General features: G+C 39.9%; 1 protein-coding gene across 1 annotated transcript in view; it reads left to right on the plus strand.

Moving 5' to 3' along the window:
- The window catches only part of large1 (LARGE xylosyl- and glucuronyltransferase 1), a 133,607-nt gene that overhangs the window by 83,733 nt on the left and 33,281 nt on the right, over positions 1–16,593 (plus strand). Inside the window, exon 7 of the mRNA XM_046071787.1 lies at positions 15,415–15,519. Coding sequence (XP_045927743.1) covers positions 15,415–15,519 — 105 coding nt within the window. The remainder of the gene's footprint in view (positions 1–15,414; positions 15,520–16,593) is intronic.

A 16,593-nucleotide genomic window follows, 5' to 3' on the forward strand; every position in this document is an offset into this window, starting at 1 on the left:
GTTTCTGGAAAGCCTTTAATGTGACACTTTCCTTTACGGTAGCGTAACAGAAATAAAATAAAAAAACAGCATGGTTGAAGGGATTAGAAATTATTTGTGAATTTAAAAGCATCTAACTATGGAAGGAAGGAATCTTTCTGTCTCTGCATATTTCGAGAGCCGTTCATCCGATAGACTTCACACTTGGCGTCAAACTAGGTGTATTGCTGAGGAGCCATGGGAATGCTGTGTCGAGTGTTAAGTCAATCGGATGAGCGGTTCTCAAGAACGCTGCAAGCAGCCATTTCCGGGTGCCGAGCAATCGGCCCGCTCCGAACAGGCACGCTCCTCAACAACACGGTCCAAATGGGCCCTGCACTAGTTTGTGTTTAAAAAGAGAAAATGAAAACTATGAGAGATAGGACATGAATCTGTTGTGGAAGTATGTACTTTATCAAACTGTGCTGTATCAAAACAGGCAAACTCAGAAGAAGAATGGAGTTGCATTAACAGTACATTAAAATTGTAGCAGATCACAAAACAGGGAGGCTTGTTATTATGATAAAATATACAGAAACATCAAGGGTAGAGTCACTCAGGATCCCCTTTATTAGGTTTACATGTTGTTAAAATTTGTGCTCTTTAATGGAGTCATATCGGTGTGACTTAAACTTTCCTAGGATGTGATTTTCCTTTGTACATCCGTGGATAGATTGTAAACAGGAACTGCTCAAAGCTCATTTGGCACACTTTTAATGGTGCCAATTTTCCAGAATGTAAACAAAAAATGGGGCCCAAGTTGTAGCCATCAGCTAACTCATCGAACTGTTCACATCTCCCATAATTATTAACTTTTAAGTTTTACTGCTTTATCAGTGTAATTGTTGACAGTACTAAGCCTCAGAACATCTCATCAACATGGTTCTTATATTGCTCAAGCACTCATTTATATGCAACCATCAGTAGTTTGTGCTTAAACCTAACCATTGCTTAACTACAGCAGTGGCAGATCAGGAAACGGTCACATGAATAATTTGGAAGGATAGGGACGTCTGATCACAGAATGCTAATATGGGTCATTTGTGTAGTGCTTTAATGTTTATATTTGGGGACTTTTTGGTTGGAAATGGAGCTTGGGGATTTTGGTTTGTGCTAAATCATTAACATTTTGCAGTTCTTGAAAATATTTATACATGCATTTATGCTGCAAAACCTATGTTGAGCCTTATCCCAAATGTTCTCGCTTCACTGGGAACTTGTGTTTAACCTGTATAGATTAGTTTGTTGGGAGAAATGCTCTCTTTTTCAGGAAGGCCCTGTTCTCAGTCACACATTCACACCTGGAATCTGCAGTAGTGCACTGCCAGTAGTCTTATCTGTGGGCCAATGACCAGCTCCACTTTTATAGTTGTGGGGTAGGGGCCTCAGTGCGCTTCAAACAGTCTAGGTTAGGGGATGTGCTGTTTGATCACATCTAAAGGCGAGAGTTTCTGCCAGTTCCGAATGACCACACTGCTGTCATAGCTTCCTCCTCACTGCATCCCAGAGATGCTCACGTCTTTGACCTAGAGTCCAAGTCAAGTCTCATTCATATTCATAATGAACGACAGTCGGACGTAGTAAGTAGGACGTAGCTAAAGCAAGAACAAAGCTAATGTTAGATGGCCAATGCTGAGCTAAAGGTGTTTATACTAACTTCAGTGGCGTGTGCTACGAGGGGAGTTCAACCTACTCAGAGTTAACTCAGGGTTGACAAACTCTGATTACCTACATTTGTTTTAAACGGTACTACGACGGTGAATAAGATGTTGGTTAGTTGAGTCGGCGTTAACTTAATAGGAGTTGGTGCGCATACGCATAAAAGGGGTGTGTTCAGCCGTGCAGGCAGGATTTTTCCCACAACGGCGCCAGGGAGGCTTGTTGGCATCGCATTGAGTAAATTTGTAACTATCTTCACAGTGTTCTTGTTTGTAATTCTCTGTTTAGTATTTTATGGACTCTTCTTTTATGTGTAATATGATTAAGATGTAAAGGTAAAACTGCACGAGGTCCATTGTAATAACAGAAATGAAGTCAGCGGAGAGGGGGAATAATCTGAGAAATAAACTGAATTTCCAAGATTAATCTACAAGTAAAAAACTTGAATATTTTCTGACCAGTATAGTCACACATTTATGAGGGAAAGTTCACTTTGCAAGGCTGCAACATCACACAAACACCTCTGCTGTGTATTATTCATGCAGTGGGAAATTATATTCACAATCGGATTTAGCAGTGAGGAAATACTCGTGAATTTAGCCCACAATCACTATATTATCATGCACTTTAGATAGACTTTGCCGTGAATTGGGCGTATTCAGAAGAAAACACCAGAGTGATTTAGATTTTCTGTGACTCTAATTTCAGGGAATTTCCGAATTTGGTTCTTGTAAATTTGCCACTTTCATCTAGGAATTTTCTTCTCGGTTTATTAACCCCCACTGTATTTTTGGACACGTAAAATAGTCAATATATATATGTGAAAACACCTAGGAAAATTCAGTTATAGCTTACAGAACTACATCCCAGAAACTGGCCCGTTAATTAATTAAGATCTCCTCCCTAAAATCACAGAGGCTGCAGGGCTAATGCTGTTGTTAAGAACAACTTAATTTCAGCTGCAACCGCAGTGGAACAAGCCAGGATGAAATCTAAAGCTCATAAGACGTTTCCTAAAAATAAACATTGTTCATGAGACCCCCACCTCAAGTCCGAGTCAAGTCTGAAGTCTTTTGAGGACGAGTCTCAAGTCAAGTCCCTGTGTGACTTGAGTGCGACATCGAGTCCCCATCTCTGCTGCATCCCACTGCATCTTTGATCTCTCTCCATGAATACTATCTTTGGCGTGTGTTTGCAGTCTCAATGTGATGATATATACCAATTGGGATAACGTTTCACTCTATGGACAGTCTCTACTTGAATGAGGGCAAAGCACTGCGCTTTAACTTTTCTCTGCCAAAATCTCAAACTGAGGTCAAATGAGACATCTGAGCTATCCCAGTGATAACGGAGCAGACTCCATCCACTCCTGCAGACTGAGATGTGATTTAAAGTTGCTTGACTGATGCAAGAGGGAATAAGAACAGGCTGCACACAGCAGCAGCACATCAGTCTCTCACAATCAGCTGCATGACTTTGACTTTTGAAAGACACTAAAAATACATCTTGTGGGGACAGATGTGTTTGCTTGTACCAGAACTCCACTAATTTTACACATTAAGGTCAATTTACTACCCAGCCTGTGAAAACAGTTGTATGATTCACCAAAATGACTAATGTAAAGCCTTGACACTTTTACACTGATACTACTGAGTCCACAGTGGGGAGATGACAGGAAATGAGAGGAAGGAACCCCTGGCCGGATTTGAACCAGGGACGTTATGGTTCATAGTCACCGTAAACCCCTAGGCCACCCGGGTGACCTGACCATTCATTTTTCCCTTCATCCCCTAGCTTTATGGAAGTACTAAATTGCTGGTGTAAGGTACAGGAAATTTTATTTCTCGTATCCTTTGTACTATCAGGCGCCAGGATGGTATGGGCATTTTAATAAGATGCAAATAAAAGGGAGTTACCATGGCAACACACACAAAATGGCACACAGTGTAACCTCCTGTTCACACATACAGAAACAAAGTGGCAGTGTCTGCCTTGATTCTCACAAGCTTAAAGGTTGTGTGTGTAATAAGCGCTCTGACAGTTGACCAATTGCTACTCGACTCTGATTGGGCAGTTACTTTCACCCATTGCCATCATAAGGTTGCACAACAAAGTAGTGCACCTGCTGATGAAGTGGTTCATTTTTGATCAACATAATTTCATGCATGGTTTCTCTTATTAGAGCTCCGGTAGCTTGTTAAAGTTCTGTCATAGTGAATTGGGAGTGAATCAAAAGGAACGCTATTGTCACCAGGTTGTCACTCACCTGCCTCCGAAGACATTTGCAGAAAGATGAAAGTTTCAGGTTATGTCACAGACGGCTGTCTTCTTATTGGTTGTGCTTTTGAAAGATCACTGACAAACAGATCAGAAACGACAAACTCTGCATCTGATCGTGTACAGAGAGTTAGAGTGTGAAGAAAATCAAATCCTTATCTGACATTGATACCTGCATCAGCATGTTGCGGATAATTAACTTTAACCTCAGTTTGAAATCAAGCTGTCATTCTGGGCAGTGGCAGTTCGGTCCTCGGTGCTGCCGGGGCGACTGCTGCTGCTTCTCATCACCAAAGCTCATTGAAATGAAAAGCTGTCAGCCACTTCTGTTCCTGAAATCTTCTAGTGCGATCACACAGTTAAGTATCACCCTTTAAGAGCTAATGACACTTTGACAATGGCGTCAAAGAAACCCATTTTACAGCTTATCTTACTGCTTCTACTTTCATTGTTTTATCTTTGTTATCTACAATTTACCCCCAATAATCTCTGTTTATGTGAGAGTAAACAGACATGGAGGCAGAGAGAGTCACGTTATAGGCAGGCAAAGGGAAACAGAACCTTATCAGTGAAGAGGGACTTGATATGGTGTTTGATATTATTTTGATTGACATAAGCAATAATTGCCCATCACTGGTGTGATGAAGTCTTTCCACAAAGCTGTTGAGCTGGAAAGCGCCCTGTACAATGACGCTAAAATTGTAACCCATCTAGCATCCTGCAGCCCCAGGCCCAACACTTCTGCAAATAGGAGCTTTTCCTCCACAGTTGTCTTTCCCTGGTGGCAAAACTCATTTGAGAGTGGTCACATATATCCTCACAATCTACTTAATAAACTGTCAGTTCCTCTGCACAGTTTTAAATTAAGATCTACCCCACAGAACATTCTTGTTCAAGGAGAAGTCCATGAAAAAGATAGATACTGATAGATAAGATAGACGTAAAGGAGATACTGCAACTACAGTTTTTCATATATTTAAGCAGGTTCTGTCTTAGATGATCAGCAATTTCTAAATTCCAGCAAACATTGATAGTATAAAGAACAACTTTACTGTGGACATGTCTAACTTTCTGAGATGAGAAAACAGAATGTCTGAACATCAATTGAAAGGAGACTCATACATCAAAGCAGAGCCAAGAATCCAAATCATTCTGGTCTACTTTTGTTTGGATCTGATTAACATTTTCCTGATATGCAATTTCACAACAGAACTTGAATTTGTTAAAATCATCCTTTTCCAAAACAGTTGGGTAGGGTCAAGATTATACAATTTGTCACTTCTTGACTTACTGTAGCATCATTAGCAGTTTGTGTTATGTACAGTTAGACACCTTCAAACAGACAGCATGCACATAAAAATGAAAACCAACTGACTGAGCTGACTCAGTGTTTCCCACAGGGTTTTAAGAGACTATGGTGGGTGGGCCTTGGACCATTGGAAAGTTATATGCATTACTTTTAATGTACACATGTAATATGTTTTATACTTTCTGTGAATATAATTCAGTCAATCTTAATTCCATCCTGTATAGACACCTTATTTTGAAAACCGGACATTGTCACGTGTGTGTCCTTGCGCTACGTTCATCAAGTCCGAGCTGATTTGATAAATTCTGTTGTATGTGGTTCTCGTATCGCGTAACATGAAGACTTCACGCTGGACAATTTGGTGCCAATACACCACATAGTATTTAAATGTAGACAAAAAGCTGCTTGGTGCAGCAAAGTGCCTCAAAATTTGTTTTGGTGCTGCTGCTACTTCTACAATTGCAAATGAGGTAGCTAACAGTTACAGAGGTGTTAATGATATATAATATATATTAATATGATGGCTCACAGTTTTTTTTTTTTTGTTATTATCTTAGAGACTAACCACAAGTCAGATCTGTTTCGGGGTTAATGAAACAAAATCTACTAAATGATAAATGTTGGCTCTGTAATTCTCAACCTGCTGTAGCTACTGTCTAGTTGAAATTGTTCTGTTACTACGACTGCTGGGTACCTTGCCTAATCTTAAAGTCGGCTAGTATTAAGTGTCTGCTAGCCAGACTAGTACTAGTAGAACTAGTATACTAAAATAGGTATATTAAGATCTTAACATTATGTACTAATATTAAATACTACCATTTTAATATTTTACGGATAGTGTTATGTTTAAGTAACACTAATATCCTAATTCTTATACCAATTACTCATCAAGGCTGAGGATAATCCTGCTTTTGACAAGGATAGCCATGGCCAGGAAGTCAGTGCCTTTCTTTTTCAAATCTGCATGTTTTTCAAATTTTTTTTTGCCTTAGACTGCTTCTTCCATTTAAATGTATTTATTGTACTCAAGGGCTCAGCTGAGTTGATTACTTTACCTGAGGAGAGCTAGATAGGTGTTTCCAGTTTTACTTGCATAAAATTCTGCATGGACAAATGGTGGAATAAATGCTTTGTCCAGAGAGCAGGGATAAATTTACCGGCCATTTTTTTTGCCCCACTCCACCCATGACCATGAGCCAACTGGGCTGAAATGTGTCAGCTTTTCCAAAACACTTTTTCTTAGGCTTCTGGTCACCAGTGGCTTTTTAAATGTAAAAAACCCTTGACCAACAAAGGACTTGGGAAATTGTGTGATTGCGCACGTGATTTATGATGGAAGGCAGTTGAGAGTTAGCTCAGTAGATTGTCTTCAGGGTATCAGCAGGACCTTAAGAATCATGAAAATTGGCTCCTCAGTTGCTTCCCCATGAATCTTAATGATTTGATGTTGTGAATATTAAAATGTAGTCACACACCCTTTAGATTTTATCCAAGTTTACTCCCTAAATTGTCCAAATCCGCTGAGAATTTCCAGTGCGTGATTTGTTTTTATAAAGCGTGATGTTTCTGGGTGTTCTTAGGCCGAATTATTAAAAAGAAAGATGATTAGATATAAACCCTGTTCAAACCTACCCCGCTTTTGTGCAGTTAATATGCAAAATGGCATCATCCTAAAGACAGGAGTGGGTCGCCATTTCAACACCCTGCACTACATTATGACATCAGGCCTTCCCGCAATCCCCTGCCTACTGCAATCATCAGAACTGATGGCAGAAGATGCTTTGGCAGTGTAACCTACTAACCACCTGTCCTTGAAATAGGAACACTTAAGTGTATTGCAGTTTTCTAAGTGCATGAGACATAATTTCTCTCTTGTTCAGCAGTTCAAACCTCAAGTGACAGAAATGCTTTTTAGCTGATCACTTGGCGTTCAAGGACACCAGGACAGAGATGGTGAGCATGACTCGTCGTGCTATCTCTCACTAACTGACCTCTTATTTTACCTGTTTTTCTAAGCTTTTTGGTTTTGTGTGGCATCTGTAGATGTCAAAAAACGCAAGAAGAAAAAATTTGTGTGTTTGTTCGTTTACAAAACTTAATACGCCTTTTTTCACAGCAGAGATTTTGGCATGACTCTATGAAGAGCACAGGTGTAAAAAAAAAAAAATCCAATGAATAACATCTGAATTCCATTTAGTTGCTTCAGTTTTAGGGTCCTGGTGTTAAGGTCCTTGCACACTGAGTCCGAAATTTTTTGTCCAAAATATTCGGACGTTAGAAAAGAAATACGACCTCACGTTGTGTCAGTCGCGTTTACACACCGCCTCCGAAACTTTCGTCCAAAAAATTTGGGTTCGATTTTCTGCGTTTTTCCGCATCCGTAGCAAGCATTTTGAGAGGTGTTTTGAAACATCAGAGCCACCGTATAAGTAAAAGTTAAAATCCAGAATGGGGTCTGGGTCTGACAAGCTGATCCACTTCGTCTCGCAGCACAAAGCGCTTTAAAATAAAGGAAGTGTGGAATATAAAGACACGGAATACAAAGACAGATTGTAGCAGATGATTGCGGAACAGCTTGGAAAAGAGGATGGTAGGTACTGGCTTCAAAATAAAGGGTGTCGCCTACGAAAGATCATGTAGTATTGTTCTCAAGTTAGCTAAACACTAGCTTGTTGCTGACGTCATTCATCCATTCGTAGTGAATAGTGCTAGTCCCAAACAGGGTTTCATTCAGTTGCTAGCATGCTTTGACTTTTAATAAAATGCGCGAAACGGGGTCGCCTAAATGACTGCTTGTATGTAATAATGGTTTGCTTTGTTTTGCATGATGTTAGTTGAAGCAGTGAAGAAAAAGTGGCATAACCTGCGGGACATATACGTCCGCTACAGGAAAGAGGGACAGGACAGGTAATGTTAGCCTGTCCAGAAATGCACCACAGAAAGATGAAGCGGACAGAACAATCATTTCATTCAATCTCAGATAGCCTACTTTCAACAGGTCAGATGGTAATATCCAGGTGGATGATGGTGATGAAGAGGAGAATGGAAAAGGGGAAAATGAGAGGACGCAGGCAGAGAAGGAGAGTGACAGTGTAGTGGTGGAGTCAGAGAGCGTGGGCAGCGCAACTCCTTCAGGTAGCCGCGGTGCCAAGCGTAGAAAGACGCAGGCAGAGAGTGAAGACACCCTAGCGAGGTACTGTCAGTGGAGAGAAGCAAGGGATGAAATGGGAGAGAGAGACAGAGCGAGAGCAGCGTCAGGCCTGGCAGGACCTGCAAACAGATGAGGTGTCATCCTTTCTCTCCAGCTTGGCTCCCTCCTTGAGGAGACTCACCCCAGAGAAATTGTCCTTTTTAAAAATAAAAATGCAGGAATTGATCCATGATGTTGCCTTTGGTTTTTCTAGCTGTTGTTATGTTAATAGTTATACATAATCTTCTCACAACCATTTAAGATCATTAGTTTCAATGTAATTATTATTACCAATGTATTATTCCAGAAGGCTTAAGAGGTTATTAATAGAAAATTCTTGTTTAACTTATTGTTGTTATTACAGTGTAACTGACTTTGTCTACAATGTGAGTCCACGGCGCCACCGTCAATGTGTCTCTAATGTGAAATGTTACCCCTTGGTTCACCGCCATTGGCCTCTTGAATCTTTGGTCAGAATGCCGAATGCATTTTCTGAGATGCAACGTGCTCTTGACAGGCGAAGGTTGAATATGCGCTTGTCCTCTTCAATGCGCTTTCCAACGTAGGGCTGGAGGTAGATATGGTTTCATGGCAAAGGCCTCGTCTGCCAAGATAACATGGTTGACCTTCAGGCGCAGACGTTAGCTCCAATGGGGGTGGAACATTCAGGGTCCCACGGTGAAGTGCCTATCCCAGTTCAGAATCTGCGAAAATGCCTTAGTTGCTGTTCCCACCATAGCTGCCCACATTGATGGCCAGGAAAGTAATCGGCATCCACTAATGCAAGGACAATGGAAAAGGTCCCTTTATAATTAAACAAGAGGGAACCTGTGTTTGCGGGGCCATCGAGAGCACCAATGCAATTAGGGAAGTTCCACCTTTCATTGAACCTCCTCGCCGTGTGTTTCCAGATGTCCTCTGTATAGGTGTCCTTGAGCTGCAGCCTGATTTGGTCACAGGTCTCCCTCACAATCATCCCTACAGTGCTGATGCCCAACCTAAAACTGCTGGCGATGGTGGTGAAAGAGTCCCCAGTGCTCAGATATCTGAAATTATACAAATATTATTATATCACACAAACTGTGTGCTGTAAGCCATATGCTGCTTTCAGTGCCTGCGGCGAACTTTTCCGATGGCACAGTTTGGTATGTGTGTGTGTGTTACCTAAGACATACTGCCAGCCTCTGTTCCGGATCAACTGGTTTGCAGAAATTGGTGTTCTTCTTTTTAATATGTGGCTCCAGTATCGCTAGCAAAGCATCAAACTGACCCACTGAGGATAATCCCGCAGCTCCTTGATAAGGAGGTGGCACTCTCCTTGCTCTCTATGCAATCTCAGAATTGGATGGACCCAAAATTTCCTACTTATTTTTCTCTTTTTAAGAAGAGAGACTGCAACAAAATCATCCTCATTGCTTGAAGACTCCATGTTGCATTGTTTTGCGTAATTTTCACAACGGATTAATTAAAATGGATAAGATTCATTGTGCAATGTTTCTGTGTGTGACAAATGTTTAGGATGACTGATAAGAAAAAACAAATACCAAAATTTCGGACTCAGTGTGCAAGGACCTTTAGACTTGCTGTGTGGCGATCACCCAAAAATGATATTTTAATAAAACATTTTATAGTTTTCACTCCTCTTCACACACCCTCTCCGTCAACCAGTAAAATGGCTTGGAAAAAAAGTGAAAAGGTATGTTTTTGAAAAAGTCGTGAAAAAATCCACGTGCATCTCGCGTGTAAACGGTACAACGCTAGACGTCCCGGTAACATTACGCAGGAGCCGGCCAGTCTTCTCAATACTAATGGAAGCCTTGGATTATCCGACCCATAAACGTCTCTGGAGCTGAGACAGCTAGTCCTTAATCAGGAACCATGAGTCTGCGCGAGCCGTACCTTTCGTTTGGCCGTTATTACTATTTCTTTTTTTTCCCTCCCCTTTCCGAGTTTTATTTAGTGAATGAACAGTGGTCTTTTGGGGAATACTTCCTTGTTTTGAGTCCTTGGAAATCCCAAAGTGGGCCTTTTTTGCAGTACTGATCACCGGAGATCCCGCACTGGAGTTTTGTTTTCATTGTAAACTGAACTACTGTATATAAGGTGGAATGGGACTGGTTTATAATACTGTTTTTGTGGCTTGAATGTAACCTAAAAAGAAGACTAACTGAATGTGTGGTAGCATTTCTTTGTTTTCCCCCTGTTGTGAAAAAGTTCATCTGTTTTTGTTGTGCTGAAAAAATGGAGGGGTAGTGTTTATAGAAGCATGTATCCTTTGTGAGATTTTAAACATTTCGTTATGTGTTTTACATAGTGAAACCGCTACAGCGGTCATGGTTTACTGGCAGAAAACTGCATTAACCTTTCAGAATGATGTTAGATGGAGAATTTCTTCTATCATTAGGCAAAAGCCATCAGCACTGGAGGTTGAACAACAGTTTCACTGAATATAGTCGGGGTTTTCAGGATTTGTCCAATATCAATGTTGTTTTCTGATGGCTGGGATGAACATTCACACAACACTGACGAGTAGGCTTAGGGCTGATATTAATAAAATATGTATCTTATATCGATATACCGTATTGGTATTCTGTATCCTTTTTTTCTCATCCAATGAAACATGAAACACTTCCCTTGAAACAAAACATAAATGAATGCGAGGATGGATGGATCATCACATTCAGCGACGGTGGTAAATCTTGGCTGTTTCACAGGTTTGATTCAATCCCCGGTCTGTTTCTGCAGTAAAGACATGAGGGGAGATTTTTGACTCGATATCACTCCTTGGGAATTTCTTTCCTTTGAGGCAGCAGAACACATTATACTACGCCTGTAGATTAAACTGAGCTAACCAAACACTTTTAGGGCTTACTAAAGCTGATTTAAAGACACACTACAAACTTACTTGAAGAAACTTGCTGGCTTAGCAACAATAAAGCTACAAACAACCCATAATGCAGCACTTTCGGTAGAAGCTGGTGTTAACACCATTACTGTTCGTTCAAATGATCTAATGTTATGAATAGGGCCATCAACTTTTATTTGGCTCAATAGTATATACGGGATATCACACTGTAAAATAACATACAATAATCAAAGTAATGCTTACTGCAAATAATACAGAATACAATCCAATTCCACATATGGCCAAACCCTAGTTTGGACCTTGCACAACACTGAAAAAACAACCTCCACATGAAGAGTTTGTTACATAATCACTTGAGATTTTTCAGTTCATTTGTTGAATGTATCTCCTGATAAGGTTATTATTCACTGCTCCGTGTGAGGAGCAGTAGGAGGATGAAATGGTGGAGGGAAGAGTGTATGTAGGGCCTGCTGACCTTGGCATCCATCTTTAGTATGTATGAGCACTACTGACTCAGCAGTAAAAACTCCCACTGATCTCCTGGTACCTCTCCACAGCTAATTTAAGAACCGCTCACTCCCCCCTCAGCTGCCTGCATGCTGGGAAATAGATTGTGGATGGCCTGAGGTTGGCTGGATGAGGACTTTGCTTTGTTGTGCATGCATACATACTATTATGTTCAACTCTGTAATGCATTCTAACCAGACTGTAAGTGCTAAATAGAAGGTACAGGCTTTAATCCTCACAGGCCAGACAGCCTTCCATCTTTACAAGATCAATAGCAACTAAACAGTGTAATGTGGATTAATCTGTTTTGAAGATTAAAAAAGCTCATGCAGTGACTGATAGCTTTGTTTGAAGATAAAGAACAGTGTGAAGAATCACCTTGTTTTGATGGGATTTCTTTTAAGATGTTATTCTAAACTAGAACTGTTGCTTATTTTCCTTCTTTTTGTTGAAATAGAGTAAAGCTGTATTGATTTAGTTCCCTTTTTCTTGCCTTTCATGGCTCCCTGACTTGGAAACCCAGTATTTGACTGTTTTTGAGAAAGCTGATGGCTGAGGCGTCACGGCCAGCTGCTCATCAGTTTTTCTCATTGTGGATGTTTGGATTTAGTCAAGATTTTTGTAAGATAGGTGGGCCTGGCAAGCAACACAGGTTTTCTTTTATAATTGCATTAACTCTTGAACATCCAATCCAACCCATATTTATTTACATAGCGTATTTTAAAAACCAGGTTTACATGGTGCTGTACAAGGACTAAAACATAAAACACATAGCTGCTGAAAAAGCGTGCTCACCCCTGTTTTTTTAGTCTGGTTTTAACACCGTCAGTCCTGTCTGTAATATGAGCATTGTACTCAACAAGTTCATTTTTGTAAGATTATTTTTCAGGGCTTTTTGCTTTTATTAGACAGGGACAGCTGAAGACAGACGGGATGACATGGAACCGAACCCGGGCCACTGCATTTATGACTCTTACAGGGTGGGCACGCTATACCAAGTGAGCTACCGGGCTGCCCTGATTGACAGTTAAAAAAAAAAATAAAAATGGTTGAAATCAATGCAGCAGAACTGGAGCCTCAAGCAGAGTTGAGGAGCGGGCTACAGGGGTCTCACTTCTTTCTAACTCCACACCCCCAGATTACTGTCATTTTCTAACTTGCAGTCTTCAGCCCCAATCGACGCTGACTCTGGTGCCATCACTTGAGGATATTTACACAGCTCCCTCTGAAGCGCACAACTGTTTTCACATATGCAGTGTGCATATTCACTCACCAAGTTCATTTCTGAGATCTGGGGAAAAAAATAGGACATATGTATCAAGAAAAACAAGCAGTCAACTTATTAGGATGAGAAAACGGTGATCTAATAAAATTATGATCAGAAGTGTCCATTGCAAACATCCATCAGTTTCCAATCCAGCTTCCTCTTTAAACTTTGACCTACTGTACTTGCCGTAGTTGAACACTATTATTATGAATGTTTCAGGTGCTCTTCTTTTCATTTTCCACATGAAGTGGTTACATAATCTGAATGAACTATTGGTTTGTCTGATTGTCTGACTGTTTGTTGACTCATCTGATGTTGCAATGTTGCTGTTTTCCAAGATCTCTGCAGTGAACATGGTGAATTCTGTGTTATCACAACTGTTTGTGACAAAAGCCAAAATTAAAAAAAATACAACCCACATTGAAGTTAACTGTCTTTTATTATTCTACCTGGATTTGAGGAATTAAAAATTCTGAGTACACTTTGCTGGTGTTAAATACAGTCTTGGTGTCCACAAATAGTGTTCATCCAAAATGATTAAAATGTCATTAATTGTAATTAATCACACAGGTTTATTGCTTAATTGCAATAAAAATGTTTAATCACAGTAAAAGTATGGAGTAGAATATAAACAGAAGGGATCTGCAGTAGAATTTTCTTCCCACCACTGCTGACAATGAGATTAAACAGGCACATTTTTGATTAACCCAGACCAAAGTAGAATCACTGTGTAGTCTCTCCAAAAGGAGCAGTGTTTTTTTTTTTAGCTTTAATTGTTCCGCACAGTCATCACCTTGATGCCAAATCTGTGGTCTTTGTTTTGCAGCCTTTCTAAAGAGGCTGCCCGCTCTCTGCTGCCTGCTCCAATAAACTCTCATTAATCTTCCTTACAGCCTTCATTAAAGCTACCAGTGCTAAACCCATGCCCGCTCTCCAGTATCCTATCTCCTCCTTAATGCCCATCCAACCGTGATCTCTACCTAGCTTGTCTTCCATAATATCTCCTCCCTAATGCCCATGTACATCCCTTCTCCTCTCGTCCCTTGGTCTTCTGAAACTCTCCTCTTTATTTCTTTCCACCTCCTTTCTTGTCCTCTAAATACCTTTTGTCTAGTGTCTCAAACACTTTAAATTCTTATGAGCTAAGTTTCAAATTCAGTTTGGAGCTTCTCACAAATGGTGTGCCATTGCAGTTGAAGCCCTCTCCTGGTTTGTAGTTGACTCAGACATAAAAGCCCACTTTATGAAGGGATTATGTTTCTGCTGGCTCTGTGTTGAGCCAGTTGACCCTGTAGTGTCTGCCTCTGATCCCCTTCAACCTCTATTTCTGTCTGCACACAATCCAAACCATGCGCAAGTCAAGAACAGGCAGTTAGCTAGAGATCATGACTCACTTATCTCTTTATCCTGAGATAAAACCAATGATTAAGTTTTGGTTTGGTCATATTTTATTAATAAAGCCTCCCTGTTTTATGGTCTACTCCTGTTTTAATTTGCTGTTACTGCAAACTCAACACTTTTCGGTGTTTTTGGACCGGCCTTTATTCCTTTAAAGTATCTTTTATATATATATTTTCTTTTATCACTACTTTCTTATACCTTGTGTTTCCTTTAAATGTCATTCACAGTGGAAGGCAAAAGTGGAATTTTATTGTACGGGGAAACTTTTTTTAACTGTGCATGACAATAAATGAAAAAATAACCATGTGCTGCCCACTCCCCCAGTTATTTGAGACTTCAGGACTTATTTATATAAATTAATATTAATATTGACTTTTATTTAGGAATGTGTTGTAAATAAGTTGTTTTTTGTCTTACAGTAACATTGTGTGGTTTGTTAGGCCTACTTTATCTGGTCACATTTTTGTTCTATTCTATACAGCCCTTTCTCTCAAGGCTGACATAACTCTTAAACTAACTTGGATTGATCATACCAGTTTTCTTATTTAAACAAAAGTATACAGCCTTTTTCTGGGTGTTGAATGTGAAAGTATTGAGAAAAAAATTAAATCACTGTCTGATGTTGGAGCAGAACTCCCAGGTTGTCGTAGTGTACACACCAAAAGAAGTAAATTAAAATGTTTCATCATAAAATAACTCATGGGATGCCTTGAACATCACATTATAAAAATATGCAACATTAAAAGAAAATTGAAACGTTTTCTGAAAACCACCACATTACTTCAGCCAAACTCCCAGAACACAATATATGACTATAACACAACAAATACAAGGAAGTGGGTAAGTTAAAGCTTCAGAGAAAATGAATGGACGTAGAGAAGGTGAAAAAGCAGTAATGGTGTCATGTTTGCTGTGCTCAGGTCAGCAGGTTCTGGGTCTGGTGGAGAACCAGAGTGACTGGTACCTGGGGAACCTGTGGAAGAACCATAGACCCTGGCCAGCTCTGGGAAGAGGCTTCAACACTGGTGAGTACAGCACGTTATGTTAGCATGGTGCATGGGATACACTTAAAACATATGTATTGTGTGTAAAATTGTGTGCATACTACATACTCTCATTTTAAGCAGGACTTGAGTTTGTATGTGTTTATAGTGAAAATAATGACATTGCGTTGGGCTCTGTAGTGGCTGCTGGAGTCATTTTACTGCCGTTGATGTTGTTGTGCCAATGTCCACCATATTTTATTTATTTATTTATAGAGTTTAAGTTTACAGAGACAGTGCACATTGATAAACATTTCTGTAAATGTAGCAGTTTAGCCAGCTTGGCAAATGTTCCTGTTGTAGTCCCTGGGCAGGTGTTATCACTACTACATAAAATACAGTAAAACAGGAACAACAGTACTCACACATATAACAAGATATCTTTCACAAGGACAACAATTTAAAAAACATGAAACATGAAACAAAGCACTCTTCAGGTGTTTCTGAATAGTTCACAGACTATGGTCACACACCTGATTGTCTTTTAACCATGATTTTAAATTTAATTTTATATATTACTCACCAGACCTATTTTTGCCAGAGCAACTTGTGTCCTTTAAGTGTGAAATTCACTTGTGAAAGTCACAAGCATGCAACATACAGCAAAACTAGTTTTCTTGTTTGTTGCTGTCACTTCTCTTGTGAAGCTAGAGATGAAATGCTGTTTTCCTTCTACTAATATTCACTATTCAGGAAATGCAATTACAAAGTACAGATCAGACAACGTGCTGTATATGTGTCATTAAAACCAGTACAGCCTGTGTTACCACATCAAGCATGAATAAGCTGTAAACATGTTTTCAATAACCTTGTAAAATACAAAAAATGCCAGCAAACTCAAAAACACATTGGAAATGTGTCTGCTGAACAACAGACTGCTGAGAGGCATTCTGATTCTGAAACACTTCCTTTGAAACACGACGCTGACACAGTCAGTGGACAATCGATGTATTAACCCTACACAGCATCCACTTAGCAGCGGTATTCCAAAAATCCCAGTTTGATTGTGTCTGCTTAAATTGTGCTTCGTTTCCTGCTAGCGCAAAATCTTAAAGT

The sequence above is a fragment of the Micropterus dolomieu genome, linkage group LG16 (assembly GCF_021292245.1).
Source record: "Micropterus dolomieu isolate WLL.071019.BEF.003 ecotype Adirondacks linkage group LG16, ASM2129224v1, whole genome shotgun sequence".
NCBI lineage: Eukaryota > Metazoa > Chordata > Actinopteri > Centrarchiformes > Centrarchidae > Micropterus > Micropterus dolomieu.